The sequence below is a fragment of the Meleagris gallopavo genome, chromosome 22 (assembly GCF_000146605.3).
Source record: "Meleagris gallopavo isolate NT-WF06-2002-E0010 breed Aviagen turkey brand Nicholas breeding stock chromosome 22, Turkey_5.1, whole genome shotgun sequence".
Classification (NCBI taxonomy): Eukaryota; Metazoa; Chordata; class Aves; order Galliformes; family Phasianidae; genus Meleagris; species Meleagris gallopavo.
In genome coordinates this window covers 3,085,873-3,099,772 of record NC_015032.2, presented here as the reverse complement: position 1 = coordinate 3,099,772, position 13,900 = coordinate 3,085,873, and the positions used below count along the sequence as shown (strand labels likewise).

The following is a 13,900-nucleotide window of genomic DNA, read 5'->3' as shown; positions in this document are numbered from 1 at the left end:
CGAGGCCGCTTCCGTCGCGCCGGGCGGGCGGGCGATGGCGGCGCAGTTCCGCAGCTACGTGTGGGACCCGGCGCTGATCGTGGCGCAGATGGTGCTGCTGCAGGCCGCTTACTACAGCTCGCTCGGGCTCTGGCTCGCCCTCCTCGGCGCCTTCGGCAGCACCGGGCCTTCCCTCCATCAGATCTTCAGCGATGAGGTAAGTGTGCGGACGGTGGGCCCTGCGGGGCTCCAGGCCGTGTCCGTGTGTCAGTGTGTCCGTGTGTCAGTGTGTCCGTCTGCGCTTCCCGCCGCGCGGCAGCCCTGAGGCAGGCCGGCCCGTGCTCTGTGCCGGTGTCCCGGCTGGCAGCTGGCTGTATGGGAAGCACCCTGTTTGAAGGCAGCCCCTCTGCTCCCCGCTCATTGCTGGGCAGTCGGACTAAATAGCTTGTAAAGATCCCTTCCAACTCAAACGATTCTGTGAGCCCGCCCTGGACACGTGCCCTTCACCTTGTGGTCTGTCAGTGTGGATCCAGCAGCTCTTTCTGTACAGGTTCCCAGGCAGAGAGACAGACCCACTAGAAGGACTGCTGTAACTGCTGGGGCTCCTTGTACTGACCGTAACCAACGCAGGGCAGTTGGTGTGGCTGGGCTCTGGGCTGTCATTTGTGCTGTGATTTCTTACTAATAATGCTATGTAGATTCTAGGCTTCTCGACTCCGCCTGGGAGGCTCTCCATGATGGCTTTCGTCCTCAATGCACTCACCTGGTAAGTCAGCAACTAGCTGGAGCACACACAGCACTTCTGTCATTCTAACGGTTCTGGTGTCTTGAGCTTGTTCATTCATAACGTTGAACTTTAAGAGAATTCAGCATAGTTTACTGCCTCTCCCAAAACATCTCATGGAAGCCCAGTGCCTGGTGAGCATGTCTGCTGAGATCAGGTTATTCCCTGCTCTTATCTGGAGAGGAGTGCAGGTGGGAACTGCTGACTCCAAAGGTGACTTTGGAGACATTTGACTTCACTGTCTCAGTGAGAGATTTTACCAAAAGTTAGAATTAATGAGTCTCAGCAAACTGATCTATAAACAGTAATGTACTTTGCACCTGCCATTGGGCAAAGATTTTTGGGGGAGATCATATAGAAGGCCAGTCAGGCTTTTTAAGCTGAAAGCTCATTTCCCTGCCATCATGTAATTAAAATGCTGTAAGCCACTTAAATCTTGCAGCAGCATCTGCGAGTAAGGTGAGAAACAACCTATCCCTAAAACAACTGAGAAGTTTTGAAACAACTGAATTAGCAGCACCAATAACTTGTTAGCTCTTGCTGTAACCCCTTTTCCATAGGCATGATGCAGTTTGTTTATTCACCTGTCTTTAATTTGCAGTGCTCTGGGCTTGCTGTACTTTATCCGGCGAGGAAAACAGTGCTTGGATTTCACAGTCACAGTTCATTTCTTCCATCTTCTGGGCTGCTGGATTTATAACTCGCACTTTCCCTCAACTCTGACATGGTGGCTGGTGCACATCGTATGCACGGCACTGATGGCTGCAATTGGGGAGTACCTCTGCATGAGGATAGAACTTAGGGAAATCCCGCTGAATTCTGCTCCCAAATCCAATGTATAACTTGCTCTGGCAACAACATGCTGCATTGCGTCATTGTTTCCAGTACAAGTACATCTAATGCCTGAAAGTCATCACTGAAGAAGCACAGCAGGTCTGTTGAGACTTTTTTTTTTTAAGGACTGTGTGAGTGTGAGCATCTCCTCTGTCATCATCAGACAACAGGGGAGGAGAAGATGTTTATTTTATTAACACTAAGCATTTAATGACTGTATGGCAAGCGTGCTCTTAAACTTTTCACTCTTGAGACTGTTAAAAGCCAGGTAGCAAAACTTCACAAGGAGGAGCATCTGGAATTTAATAAATGTGAAAGGTCCCTGTATGAGTACTGCAATAGTCAGCTCGTTTTGCAGGAGCTGGTACTATGAGCAGTGGGGCTGGGAGCTGCTGCATCTGGGCTGACACTAGTTTGTGCTTTGGTTGGAAAAAAAGTTAAGGAAGTGAATGAATGGGGTAAGAAAGGATATGGCTGTACTTACCTGAATCACCAGCTGGGACCCTAAAAACCTTGTAATGTTAGATGGGGTTGTTTGCTCTTTCCATGTTTAATACATAGAGATGTCAGACAGCAGTTTGCTGAAGAAATCTTTTGTAACAATAAAAGTATTATGTTGCTGTGAACGTGTTACAGTTCTCCTGGGAAGCTGAGCACTTCAAAAAATACCACCAATGTCTGTATCATGGCAACAGAGGAGGATACAGACAGAGAAAAACATAATTCGTAGGCTGCCCCCTGTTCCTGCAGTAAATATCTCATACCTCTCCTCTGTAATCAAGGCATCTATGAGTGCTGTCTGGGGAAATCAGCAAACATAATGCTCACTTCAGGAGGAGTATCAGCAGTCCAGGGCTCCACAAGCTCAGTCCTAGGCTGGAGCTGTCTCAGGTAAGCCTGCAAAGGTTACCAAGAGCTGTTCATATTTACCTGGTTCTTACCTCTGACTTGGAGAAAGAGGAAAAGAAAAAAAATAGCCCACAGCAGATCTGATCCGGCTGAGGTGATGTTTATTCAGGTGAGAAACTGCTGCTTGTTTCTCAGAGTGATCGGACGTGCTTTCTTTTAGAGGCACTTCCAACAACCCCACTCACAAGGCAGTCACAAATTGCGTCGCTGCCAGGAGGCCGAGCGGTTCCTTCGGGACCCGCAGCCGCACAGGCAGACCTGCATCCTGCGGGGCGGCCGCTGAGGGGCGTTTGGGTTCCAAGAGCCTGAAAGGGTGCAAGGCAAGTTCTGGAGGAAGAATTTCTGCTGTGCACATCTGGCTGTGGTCGTTTTATTTTGTACGTTAACGTTTGTAAATGTTAATTTGTGCAAATTACCTGCTAATTTGGTTTGTTGAGAATTGATGGGATGATTTGAGTTGCAGATGATAAATTCTTTGAAGTTGCTCTTTTGTTACTGGGGGAACTGTATTTCAACTCCTACTTTCATATTCTGTGAATTTGGGCAGATTGATATGCAAGTGTTTTAAATGCCTGGCAAGTTTGCTGCGGAGAAGGAAGTGTTGCAGGTTACATGTGCTTAAGCACAGCTTCTCGTAGTCTGAGATTTCACCAAGACCTCTGACCAAAACCCCTTTAAGCTCAATTTTAGTGCTATCATATGGATAGAAGCAGTCTTTCAGATGAAAAAGTTCATTTGTTACTGCTTCCTCTCTAACTGCTGTACATTCAGCAAGGCTTTTCATCCCTGCTCCAAACCTTTTGGTTTCTCATGTTCGAGGATCCTTGCTTTCCTTCCAGTCACGTTCAGCCTAGACATGAAGCAGCACTCGGTCTTCCAGTAGGTGCCAGTATCTCCTTCTGAAAAGAGATGTGCGTGCATGGTTGGGATCTGGGCACACAGCAGAGGGCAGAAGGCACGCTCTGCCTTGGGGCTGCCAGACTCCAGCTCGGTATCGGTTGTATTTTAAGGCTCTTTCAGAGTCATTTTGTTCCCTCTCAGTACCAACAGCAAACAGTAGGGGAGGACACCTCAGTCCCCTGGGAACAGGCAGAGGAAGGAAAGTCACAGTACTCCCATTCCTTAAAGGAAAATGGATAGCTGATCCTGGGATTGTCGAGATTGTATTATAGAGACGCTATCTTTGTTCTCCTGGAAGAACAAGGATGAAAACTTCAGACCAAAGAATACTTCCTTCCTTACTTTCTGAATGATAAGATAGGCTTTGAGTGCTCCAACAACCACCCTTGCAGGAGGATGTGAAGTTTTGATACAGCCTTGTGGCTGGAGATCCTTAGGTAGAGCAGGGCCATGAGAAGAGTCCTTGGTGCACCTGGATTTAATACTGAGGCTGTGGGACATCCAACACACTGCATTGCATTAGCACGAAGCATGCTATGGGAATAGAAAGGCTTTTAAGTCTGCGCTCTTTGAGAATTAAATCTGAATAGTGCTTTTTTTTTTTAAATAAAGGAAACTTACTGTAGTTGTCTGAGTTATAAGGGAAGTTTTGCTAAAAGTTACACACAGATTGAGAAGGGAGCTTCTGAAATTCATCACTGCCATATTATGAGACCTAGTTTTCACTTGCATACGTTGTCAGATCTTAGCAGCACCTTTGGCTTTAAGAATTTCTGCTGCTCCATACCTGAGTGATGGCAGATGGTCTTTGTTTCTTAATGAAACTTTTTTTTCATGTGTGCAATGGAGTTGAAGTATTTGCTTCCAGGGAAGATTTTCCCTAACACCTGCTCTTCTCAGAGACAGCAATAGCATCAGCTAGCCATCTGCAACCATGGTTTTGCAAATGATGACTTCTTGGAGATCTCTGCTCAGACTTTTACATTCCCCTTCCCCAAAGCCATCCCAACTGAAAATTTTAAGAGAAGCTGCCAAATTCAAAGAGAAGCTAAGGAAGGGAAATGTTGAGAGTTGTGCTTTGTTTCCCTAGAGGTATAAAACCCTATTCAAAACAAAGATCATATACATGACCTGGATACAAAAGACTGCAGCCTCAGATGCCCACTTGCTTAGCTTTCCCCCCACTACGAACCATAAGCAGAAGAGGAAGCAACAGGGGGAAGGGAGAACAGCATGAAATAGCATACAGTGTTGTTGGAGCAGGGAGGAGAACCAAAGCAGCGTAGCGGTTCAGTGCAGGCTCTGCAGTGCCCTGGCTCGCCATTTCTCTGCTACGTATTGTCAGGCATTGTGCCAGAGATGCTGAGTACGTGAATAACTCATCTGCTGAAGGCCTGGGTTCGACCTTGCTCTGGAGTGCTGTCTGAACACCAGCTGCTCCTCCCCATCTTATTTCTTGGAATTTGCCTCCATTCATTCATTCTATCCTGCAGCTGCAGGAGCTGAATGGGTAAATGAGAGAGTAGTAAGAGAAAAAGCATGAGTGCCAGGAGAGGAACGTGAGCAGTCATTAAAAAACCCCAAACCACTGTTCCTGTCCTAAAAACAAAGCAAGTGCCCTGACATGTGGCCAGTCTGAAAATAGCCAGAGTGATGTGTGACAGATTTAGGTAAGTCAGACTGAAATACCCTGTTAGTTAAACACAGACATTTCAAATTTGATGAAAAACAGATGGTTCTCTTAATTAGAACATGAAATTCACAGCAATATCCAGCTGTTAAGCACTAATACAGAGCGTGATGAAAACTAGCTCCTTCCCCATTCAGGAGTGGCAGTACTTTGTGGGGCATGAACTGAAAGCAGTAGAAAGACCAAGCAAGACTCACTGTGCTTCCCCTTAGAGAGCCACTGGCCCCACACTGGGTCTCTGTGGCTCCTCTTCCCCTACACAGTAAGTCAGGGCAGAGCTTTTTTAGTATCCTTACACACACAACTGCACTGTATTCCCAATAACAGAGTCTTTCTAGCATACCCAGAAATTGCATGGAAGCACCTCTCTATTGCAAATACTTTCTGTGCTTGTACCAAAGCTGCAAAACTAACGGTGCTCTGAGCTGCAAAGGCGGCTAGAAGAGGCTGCACTACAAACAGGAGGCAGGACAAATAGCTTCAATCTCTGCAACAAAATTTAAATTTAATACTACAAAATTACACACAGTCACCCACAGGGCTGCTTACAAGTACTACTAGGAAAAACATCAAAGCAAAAGAGTTACCTTAGAAAGGTTTTGTCATGGTTGCTTGACATCATCTCCCCCCCACCCAAAGATTTTTTTGCCTTTTCATTTCCTTAGAAAAGTGATCTACACATAACACAGGAATTACTCAGGAGTCTGGATGTGTGTTAGGAAAGAGGTCATGCACCTGTGACTATTCTTTAGTGGGGTTTTCAGTGTGTCCTCCTAGAAAGAAGACCAGTACCTCTATGATCTTGGCAGGACATACACCATCCCTGCACCTCACAAGTTTTCAGCACCCAAATAAAAAACCTGGAGAGCTGACATTGTGGAAACAGGCAGCTGAACAAACAGGCTTCCATACAAGAGCCGTGGAAAGGTCCAAAAAGAATCTGGTATTCATGACTCACTTCCCATTTTCCCCCAGATCCCCTGCAGGCAGCCAGAGCTCTGCTTGTGCCCTGAGGCCAAAGGGGACAAATGTCCCAAATTACAGAGAAACAGTGAAACCCACGAGATGCTGCTGAACTCTTCAGAGTCTCACAGACATGGGACAGAGCTGAGAGTCTGCTGGTACTGCACCCTGTGTTCCTCAAAGGTCTGGAAAAGAAAATGATCAGAAAGGAGCTCCAGTGTGCTGCCAGCACCTTTGCTGTGGTACTTACGGAGCTGAGGTCTATAAGTTCAGCCAAGTGATGATGAGGGGGATGCTAAGAACTGACACATTGGGAATGCAGGGCCAGGCAAAGCTTTGGGCTGCGCTGGGGCTGCAGAGGTCAAACAAGCTGCCTTGGAATTTGATCTTTCGGGACTCCTTCCTCAGCATCTCCCAGATGGCTGCTGCTTCCTTCTGGCACTCCCAGAGAGCAGTCAGGGCACAGACGTGAAATTCATCCCAGTACCTGCAGCAGAGAACCACACCATTAATCCCCTTGCTGTATCACAGCATGAAGGAGCAGGCAGAGTCCAGCCAGCCCTGCAAACATCTGCAGCCTCAATATTTTGTGTGAGTTATCCAGCCCCAGGACCAGCACAGAGAGCAGCCCAACAGGAAACACGCACTCCATTAAAGCTTAAAAGTTCAGCATCCCAACAAGACTTCCATGGAGAGCATGATGGGTGCTGTCCTGCTGGCCTAGCACACTCCAGCACTAGCCCTGTGCTGTGTCAACCCCTCAGCTTCTACTTATCTTTGCTGAAGAAGCAGCTGGCTCTGGAGAAGCTGCTTTTGAGCTGTTCCCAATAAGCTCTCTGCCCACAGCTGCAGAGCAATGGATGAGCTCCAGTTGCCCCCAGGTGAAGACAGCAGGCATCAGGTGGAGCAGTGCCTCCCTGCCTTGCATGGGAAGGACTGGAGCAGGCATCTCTGTCTGTTTGGGTTTGGTGTGCTGCTTTGTGAAGGTTTATTTAGGTTATTTCAGTTGCAGAGTGTTTGGGATTAGCAGAGCATTTGACTCAGTGCCAGAACCAAGGGCTGCTGTACAGTGCTGCATTGTGCTGGGGAGCAGATGATGACATCCTAGGAGATTGCTGTGTGAACAGCAGCACGACAGCGTGTCCCAGCACAGCTGAACTCACAGGTGAGGTCTCTGCTTTGTAGGTGCAAACCCACAAAATAAACCAGCAGGAGCCTGAAAGTCTCAGCGAATGCCATGGCCCGTGCTCAGCCCTGGAGCCACAGCCCTGGTGACTCCTCCAGCTGGCACAGGCAGCACTGGCTGGCAGAGCTCCCCAGCACCTGCAAGCAAGACCTCATAATGGTTCACCAGTGTGGTTTGAAGCTGTGGTTCCTCTCAGAATGATAACCTGTCCACAAGATAGATTAGGCTTTAAGCCATGCTTGCTGCCAACCTTCCCCAGATCTCCCTCCAAATAGAAGAGCAGTGGCTCTGCACCTTTCCCACCCAGGGCCACCAGGCTCACATCCCAGCCCAGCAGCGGAGCCCAGATCCCAGCATCAGAACAGCACAGCCTGGTTTTGTCTAAGTGCCCTGTGCTGGAGTTGGCACCTTCCTCCAGACACGCAGACGAGATAACTTTATTTAGTTTTCTTACCAAGCTTAAGTCAGAATGCCAGCTGTGATCCAGTTCATTAAACAGAGTCACTGTGGCAGAATAAATATCCTGAGATAATGAGAAAGCCTGCTGCAAGGTGAGGGTTTAGCCTGACTCTCACCTTTGGGTAAAGGGTGGCACAAAGCAGCACCCAACCCACTTCTGCTTTTGGTCAGGGATGGCACATTGCAGTGTTTCACCCCACTCAGCCCCCCCTGCTCAGCTGCTGGGCTGCGGTCACACAGCCCTTAGGGAACCGAGATGTCCACACTGCTGGCGCAATGCTCTCAGCTCCCACTTCCACCCCCAAGTCATGTACCCAGAGAGAGGACCATGATTCTGGGAAGGCAGAGAAAGGATGGGGTTAAAGGCCAGTCATTCAGAAACAGTTCCTGGCAGGAAACTGGGACGTCATTGTCTTTTTCCTCTGGTCACAGCAGGCTTGTCATGCACTGTCATCACTTCACCAGGACCGGGGCAAGAAGTTCAGACTTTACAGGACTGGGACAAGCCAGGTTCTGAGCCTCTGCCCCACTGGGAAGATCCCTTCCTCCATCCCTCCTATTTTATGTCCCTGTTCAAACCCCCCTCCTACACATTTACCTGCCCTGGAGCTGCAAGTTTCAGCAGAGAAGAATCAGCCCTCAGTAGCCGGACACAGCACACACTGTGCTGCGTGCCCTGCTGTTCCCAACACCAAGAACCCACATGCTCAGAGACACAGTACTGAGCAATTCCCATTACATCCCAGCATCCTGCCATGTCCCAGGAAGGCAGCGCACCGTGAGCTGGTTTTTCTGTGCAGAAAGGGGAAGAAAGAGCAGGACATAGCCAGCTCCCATCTGCCTGATGCCTAGCAAGGAGACAGGCAAATAAACATGAAAGCAGTGGTTCACACGGCTGTACTCACCCACAGACCCTGCGCAGCCCCTGCAGCTCCATGCTGTCCTCCTCCCCGTATGTGGCCATGCTCTCTCCCAGCTTCAGGACGCAGTCAGAGACCCTTCGGTACACGTTGGCGCAGGCAGTGCCCGATGCCAGCAGCACGGCCAGGTGCCCTGCTGGCATCAAGGGGTTGGTGTGAGCATGGGACCGCTGGGGGCGGCACCCACCTCCTCCCTGGGGTGGCACAGGCAGGGGACCCCAGACCCAGACATCCCGGGCACAGGATGTTCCCCACGCCCAGATCTCCCGAATCCAGACTGGACCTGGCTCTCATACTCAGATCCCAACCCAGATCCCAGCCCCGACCTTACCCAGCACAAGTAACGCAGCCGTGCCCCGCTGCCGCCCCATGCCACTACCCTCACTCCAGCCCTGCTACCCCCATGGCCTGCAGGATCCCCGCCCACCTCTGTGAGGAGGGCAGCCAACTCTGGCCGTAGCTAATTAGTGGAATTGGCCATGGTTAATTAACAAGGAGGCCGAGCCGCCGCTAATGAGCGCCCATGGGCAGCCCAGTTCTCACTGCAGCCCTTTGCTAGCACTCATGGCTGCATGCAGCCTGCACCTCACATCGAAGCGCCCTGTGCCCACGGACCCCATTACACCCCTTTGCCAGCACTCGCCCCCCTAGCCTGAGAAAATGCAGCTCGGCACGTGGAGCTGCATGGGAAACTGTGGGATTTGGGGTCTCAAGGGTTAAGGTGCACCTGGTATCCCACACACACCCCATCCTCTGCTAAGCTTCCCAGACTCACGTAACCCTGCTTCTTCCCACAAATCCTCAGCTGTGCAGCCCTGCCCTTCCCAGTATTCCTAGCCTTGTGCAATCCTGTCCCTTTCCACAAACCCCTAGTTGTGCAACTCCATGCTGTGCAGCCCCAACACCATGCGATCCGAGTGCCATCTGCTGGACTGGCCCCGGTGTGCTGTGCAGTGTGCACTGCTCTGTGCAGAGCCGAAAGCCACCGTCAAACCAGGCTGCAGCTCTCACGTGTCACCCCAAACGTGCAGTAGGGCCCTCCAGCAGTGGAAACCTGGGCAGTGTGAGTATTGCTCTGGGTTCATGCTCTCTCCTCGTGCTCTTGCTCTTCAGTTGGTGCTTTTCTGTGCTTGTCCCAGTGTTGCTCTGAGAGCTGCCATTGCTGTGGGGCTGCAGCCACCCTCAGGCTGTGCTTTGAGGCCCCCGGGTAACCTAGTGCATCATGTTGAACAAAGCCTGAAGTGTGTGTGGCTTCAAAGCCTTCAACTTTAGCACCTCCAGCTAAAAAACGTTCTTTGTTGATTCTGGCACCAGCAGCTCCCATTGCTGTAATATCCTTAAGGGGATTACACGGTACTGTGCATCTCTACAGCCTGATCCTGGCTTTTGTCCAATGAGTCACTCTTCGGTTACTCCAGCCCAGATGGGAGCTGGAGGTTTCTGGAGCTTTGACAGCATCATTATGGGGCTGGTGGTGTCTGAGCCCCATGGGGATGAGCACAGCCTGTCCTGGGGTGTCCGGAGGAGAGACCTCCACCTCTCTGCACATATCTATCCCTGCACGTGGGGAGGGGCTGCTCTGACACCTCCAGCATTCTCCATCCGCTGAATCCAAAGCAAGCAGAAACCCCTTACAAACACAGTGGAGACCCAAACTAAAAGCAGCTCTGAGGTAGACAGTCAGTGTTGGTAAGGCGTAGGCCACCCCCTTTATTTATAGCAGGAGGCCGAGTGCATCACCCCACAGGTCTCCTGGCAGCTCTTCTCCAACTCCTCAGGCAGCCCTGAAAGCAAAGCCAGCAGCTGACGAGCTGTGCTGGAGCTCAGGGGGATGGCCTCGCTCAGCGAGGGCAGTGCTCATACCGGTGGTGGTCACCGGGGGTAGCGGATGGTGAGCGTGCGCTCCAGGCTCTCTCCACAGGATCGGGTGCAGCAGGGCTTGACCCAGCGCTGGGCTGAAGGCCGGCACAGCACTTTGGGGGCCGGCATGTGGAAGCGCTGGGGAAGGGTCCCCAGTAAGTCCTGCTTGGCTTCCGCAGCTGCTGGTGGTGGGCTCGTCTCTGGTTCCATTGGTGCATCCGTGGTGCTGCTGGTCGAGCTGGTCTCAGCGTTGTCCACAGCCTCCTCCAGCTCTGGCAGGTGGTGACATTCCCTGAGTCCAGACCAAAAAGCATCCTGCATCTGTGCTGCCCAGAGGGGCTGTATGCCAGCACCAGGTGTGGGTGGGTCATGGCTCAGCGCACCCAATGGGCTGCACCTGTCTGCAGACCTCCATTAAGGCCGAACCCAGCACCCTCCCCGCACCACCCCAAATTCACACCCCTGGGCTCTATCCTGCTGTAGTCCTTTCCCAGCAGAGCAGCAGGGCTGGGGCATGGGCTCTGCACCCTCACCTACCTGGGGAGCAGTGACGTGACACCGGGCAGCCCCTGTGCTGTGAGCGAGCGCCAGCAGTGCACAGCAACTGCGTGCAGCCGCTGCACCCTGCGGTTTGTGCTCTTCAGCAGCCGAAGCAGTGTCAGTGATTTCAGTGTCTGTGGGGCAGGAGGGCAGGGGTAGGGCTCAGAGCCCATCCCATGCCCCGCAGCCCCCACGGTGATGCCATGGGACCCTTACTTTCCAGACGCGGTTTTTCTGCTCCATGGTGCACAGCAGGCAGGGCTTGTCCCTGGGGTCTCCAGCCTGAGAGGGGGAGAAAACAGCAATGGGTCACAGATAGAGTTAGGGTGGCACCAAGCTCATCCCAGAGAGCATCATCTCACTGGGATGCCCTGGGCTCCTTTGGAGACGCAGCACCCCAAGCAGAGATGCTTAATTTGAGCAAGGGGTGGGCAATTAGTGGGGCCTTCTCCCAGCTCATGGTGTTGCCAAAGGCACATGGAGACCCCAACCCCTCTGATAGGGTCCCCTCCCTGTGATGTCCCCGTGGTGGTGGCTCAGGGAGTGCAGTGCCATGCCACAGGGTTGTACCTCCTGGGGTGCAGCTGATTTCATTTTGGGGCCTCAGATGGCAATGCAAAGCTGTGGGGAGAGGTGCTGGGGGCTGTTCTTGGCACTGCTGGTGGCCACAGTGTCATGGGCTGTGACCTCACTGTTCTGTGACACCAGAATTCCAGTCCCAGCACCCAGCTGTGCAAAGAGAATGGGGACAGCCCTGTAATGGCAGAGATGGATCAATAGAGAGACAGCTCAGTGGGAGATCAGCTTGATGGAGGGAGAGCTCAATAGGGGTACAGGGATGGAGTGGCTTAAGGGTGAGAAGAACATAGTGGCAAAGTGTGCTTGTCATACCCTGCATGTTGGGATGGCTCTTTCTCTGCAGTCCTTCTGGACACTAGCCTCTGTCCCAGCTCCACGCTGCCCCCAGCCCTGTGCCAAGTGTCTCCTGGCTCCCTGGGGCTGAGGCTGTGTGGTGACATTGGAATGACAGGTCCAGTGCTGCAGGGCTCGCGGTGAGCCATGCCTTCCCCCAGCTCTGGCAGCCCATTCAATGTCAGTGGCTCCAATCTGGGCGTCCATGCAGCCATCCCTGCCAGCTGGCTTCAACAGAAATGCAACACATGCTGGTGTGGGAGAAAAGTGCTGGGCTATGTCAGAAACAAGTATCCCTGAGGGGCAGTCTGTAGATCCTGCGGGAGCGAAAAGATTAAAAGAGTAAAAAGGGAACCCCCTACCCAAATGCACAGGGCAGTCACTGATGCGAGCAGCCACGCCTTGCCCTGTGGCTCTGCCAGATCCCATGCCACCAGCCTGCCATGAGGATGTCTGCATGGCATGGACCTGGGGATGCAGGGACACAGTGCTAGGTCAGAGCCCCCTGGGGACCACCAGACCTGGGGACACGGCCAAGAGCATGGCCCTGCTCCCCCCAGTGCTGTGGGAGCCTCATTTCTCAGCAGCCACATTCCTGTGAGGGTGTTTATGGCTTTGCTCTCTCCCTGCTGTCCCAGACTAAAATCTCCCTTTTAAGGAGCCCAGGGAATGCGGCTGCTGCAGCTTCGCAGGCTGCTCCCTTGCAATTTATTGCCTCAGAAAAAAAAGCCTTGCCTTGTTTTTCTCTTTGCTCCGCAATTTACCGAACGAGCCAAGCTGTGCCTCACTGCCAGCGCTGCTTGTGAGGATTACGATCGATTTTCCCCACGGAATGATTCACCTGCCTAACACCAGCTCACCTTTCGCTGTGCAGCTGCTCCCTCCCCAGCTCCATCCTCGCCTCCCGCCCCACACGCCCTGACTCACCTCCTGTTTGTTGCAAACCTGTAATAGAAGGGAGAAACCTGACCGGGAGCAGCAGGAGGAACAAGTCACGTTGCATTTTCTCTTGATGACGACCATACTTTGATGCTGGGTCTCCTGGGGACTTTTGGCAGGAGCTGAGTTCTCTGTCCCGGAAAGAAGATGTGTCATTCCCTACCTGGGCCAGTGACCCGGATCTCCTGGGGACACCTCCTGGGGACCAGGGCACTGTAGTTAGGGTGAGTCCTAGTGACACAGGACAATGCCATGGGCCTGCCCCAGCAGCACAAGTTGGGCAGAGATGTTCCATCCCTGTGGGTATCAATCAGAGGTTTGTTCTCAAAGCTCCCTACCTCGAGTGGGAACTCTCCATCACCTTCAGTGTTCCCTCTTGCCCTTTGGCCGGGAGCAGGCACATTTGGTCACGAGTGAGAATCATTACGTGGGGCCTTATCAGTTTAATTGGAATAAAATGAGTGCCCTGCTGAGCTGCACTGCTTGTGCCGGAGAGCTGGGATGAGTCAGGCTGTGGGTGGCTGATATCATGGCTCCCAGCCCCCTCCCAGCCGGGCAGGATGGAGCATAGGGATGCCTGCATGTGGGTCCCTCAGCACCACCAGTGCTGTGCCCGGAGTGGGGACATGGGGAGCACAGAGCCCCAGGGACCTTGGGGTGCTGCAGGGAGTCCTGAGCAAGGGAGCGGCCTCAGTGTGCCGTGGTGGGGAAGCGGTGCCAGTGGGTGCAGACATTGCACATAGCACAGAGTTGAGCTCATTCCCTGGCCCTACTCTTGCCTTCGCAGCAAGGGTCAGCGGGGACGGCTGACAGGGTGGGCACACTGCCTGGTGTGGGCTGGAAGCAAGCCAAGCCTGCAGGTACTCACATCCACACCAAAGCTCACCCCTTGTCACCAACATCACCTGCACGAGGTGACACCAGCAGCTGTGGGAAGAACAGGCAACAGGTCTCCAGCTCAGCCCAGCTTCTAGCAAGCGGGGCAGACAGCAAAGACAACAGAAGGATGCAAACAACGCCCAGCG

At 52.4% G+C, this 13,900-nt stretch overlaps 2 protein-coding genes across 8 annotated transcripts; one reads left to right on the top strand and one right to left on the bottom strand.

Moving 5' to 3' along the window:
* Nucleotides 1-6: 6 nt before the first annotated feature.
* Nucleotides 7-2,223, top strand: SYS1 (SYS1 golgi trafficking protein). Its single transcript, XM_003211966.3, has 3 exons — nucleotides 7-196; nucleotides 678-745; nucleotides 1,365-2,223. Exons 1-3 carry the CDS (start codon nucleotides 35-37, stop codon nucleotides 1,603-1,605), a joined length of 471 nt encoding a protein of 156 aa, XP_003212014.2. The 5' UTR covers nucleotides 7-34; the 3' UTR covers nucleotides 1,606-2,223.
* A 3,352-nt stretch (nucleotides 2,224-5,575) lies between these two features.
* On the bottom strand, nucleotides 5,576-11,721 carry TP53TG5 (TP53 target 5). Of its 7 annotated transcripts, XR_004161841.1 has the most exons (7): nucleotides 11,595-11,706; nucleotides 11,241-11,306; nucleotides 11,022-11,158; nucleotides 8,956-10,776; nucleotides 8,610-8,757; nucleotides 6,310-6,546; nucleotides 5,576-6,244 (listed from the first exon to the last, which is right to left on the bottom strand). XR_004161841.1 is itself a non-coding variant. In XM_019622160.2 (5 exons), the coding sequence occupies exons 1-4, from the start codon at nucleotides 11,616-11,618 to the stop codon at nucleotides 10,497-10,499; spliced, it is 507 nt and encodes a 168-aa protein (XP_019477705.1). In that variant the 5' UTR covers nucleotides 11,619-11,720; the 3' UTR covers nucleotides 10,305-10,408; nucleotides 10,488-10,496. The 7 variants fall into 7 exon arrangements, 4 of the variants coding, with proteins under 4 accessions (XP_031412379.1, XP_019477705.1, XP_019477704.1 ...); XR_002121089.2 differs by having other exon boundaries at nucleotides 5,576-6,546; nucleotides 9,492-10,776; XR_002121091.2 differs by having other exon boundaries at nucleotides 5,576-6,546; nucleotides 9,679-10,776; nucleotides 11,595-11,705.
* Nucleotides 11,722-13,900: the final 2,179 nt, after the last annotated feature.

Excerpts from the sequence above, each read along its gene's own strand:
- TP53TG5 (XM_019622159.2), bottom strand. The coding sequence starts at position 11,618 with ATGAAATCAGCTGCACCCCAGGAG. Across the intron at positions 11,159-11,240 it reads AGAAAAACCGCGTCTGGAAA|ACACTGAAATCACTGACACT; the intron begins GTAAGGGTCCCA and ends CCTGCCCCACAG. Across the intron at positions 10,777-11,021 it reads GTCACGTCACTGCTCCCCAG|GGAATGTCACCACCTGCCAG; the intron begins GTAGGTGAGGGT and ends GTCTGGACTCAG.
- SYS1 (XM_003211966.3), top strand. The coding sequence starts at position 35 with ATGGCGGCGCAGTTCCGCAGCTACGTGTGGGACCCGGCGCTGATCGTG. Across the intron at positions 197-677 it reads ATCAGATCTTCAGCGATGAG|ATTCTAGGCTTCTCGACTCC; the intron begins GTAAGTGTGCGG and ends AATGCTATGTAG. Across the intron at positions 746-1,364 it reads GTCCTCAATGCACTCACCTG|TGCTCTGGGCTTGCTGTACT; the intron begins GTAAGTCAGCAA and ends TTTAATTTGCAG.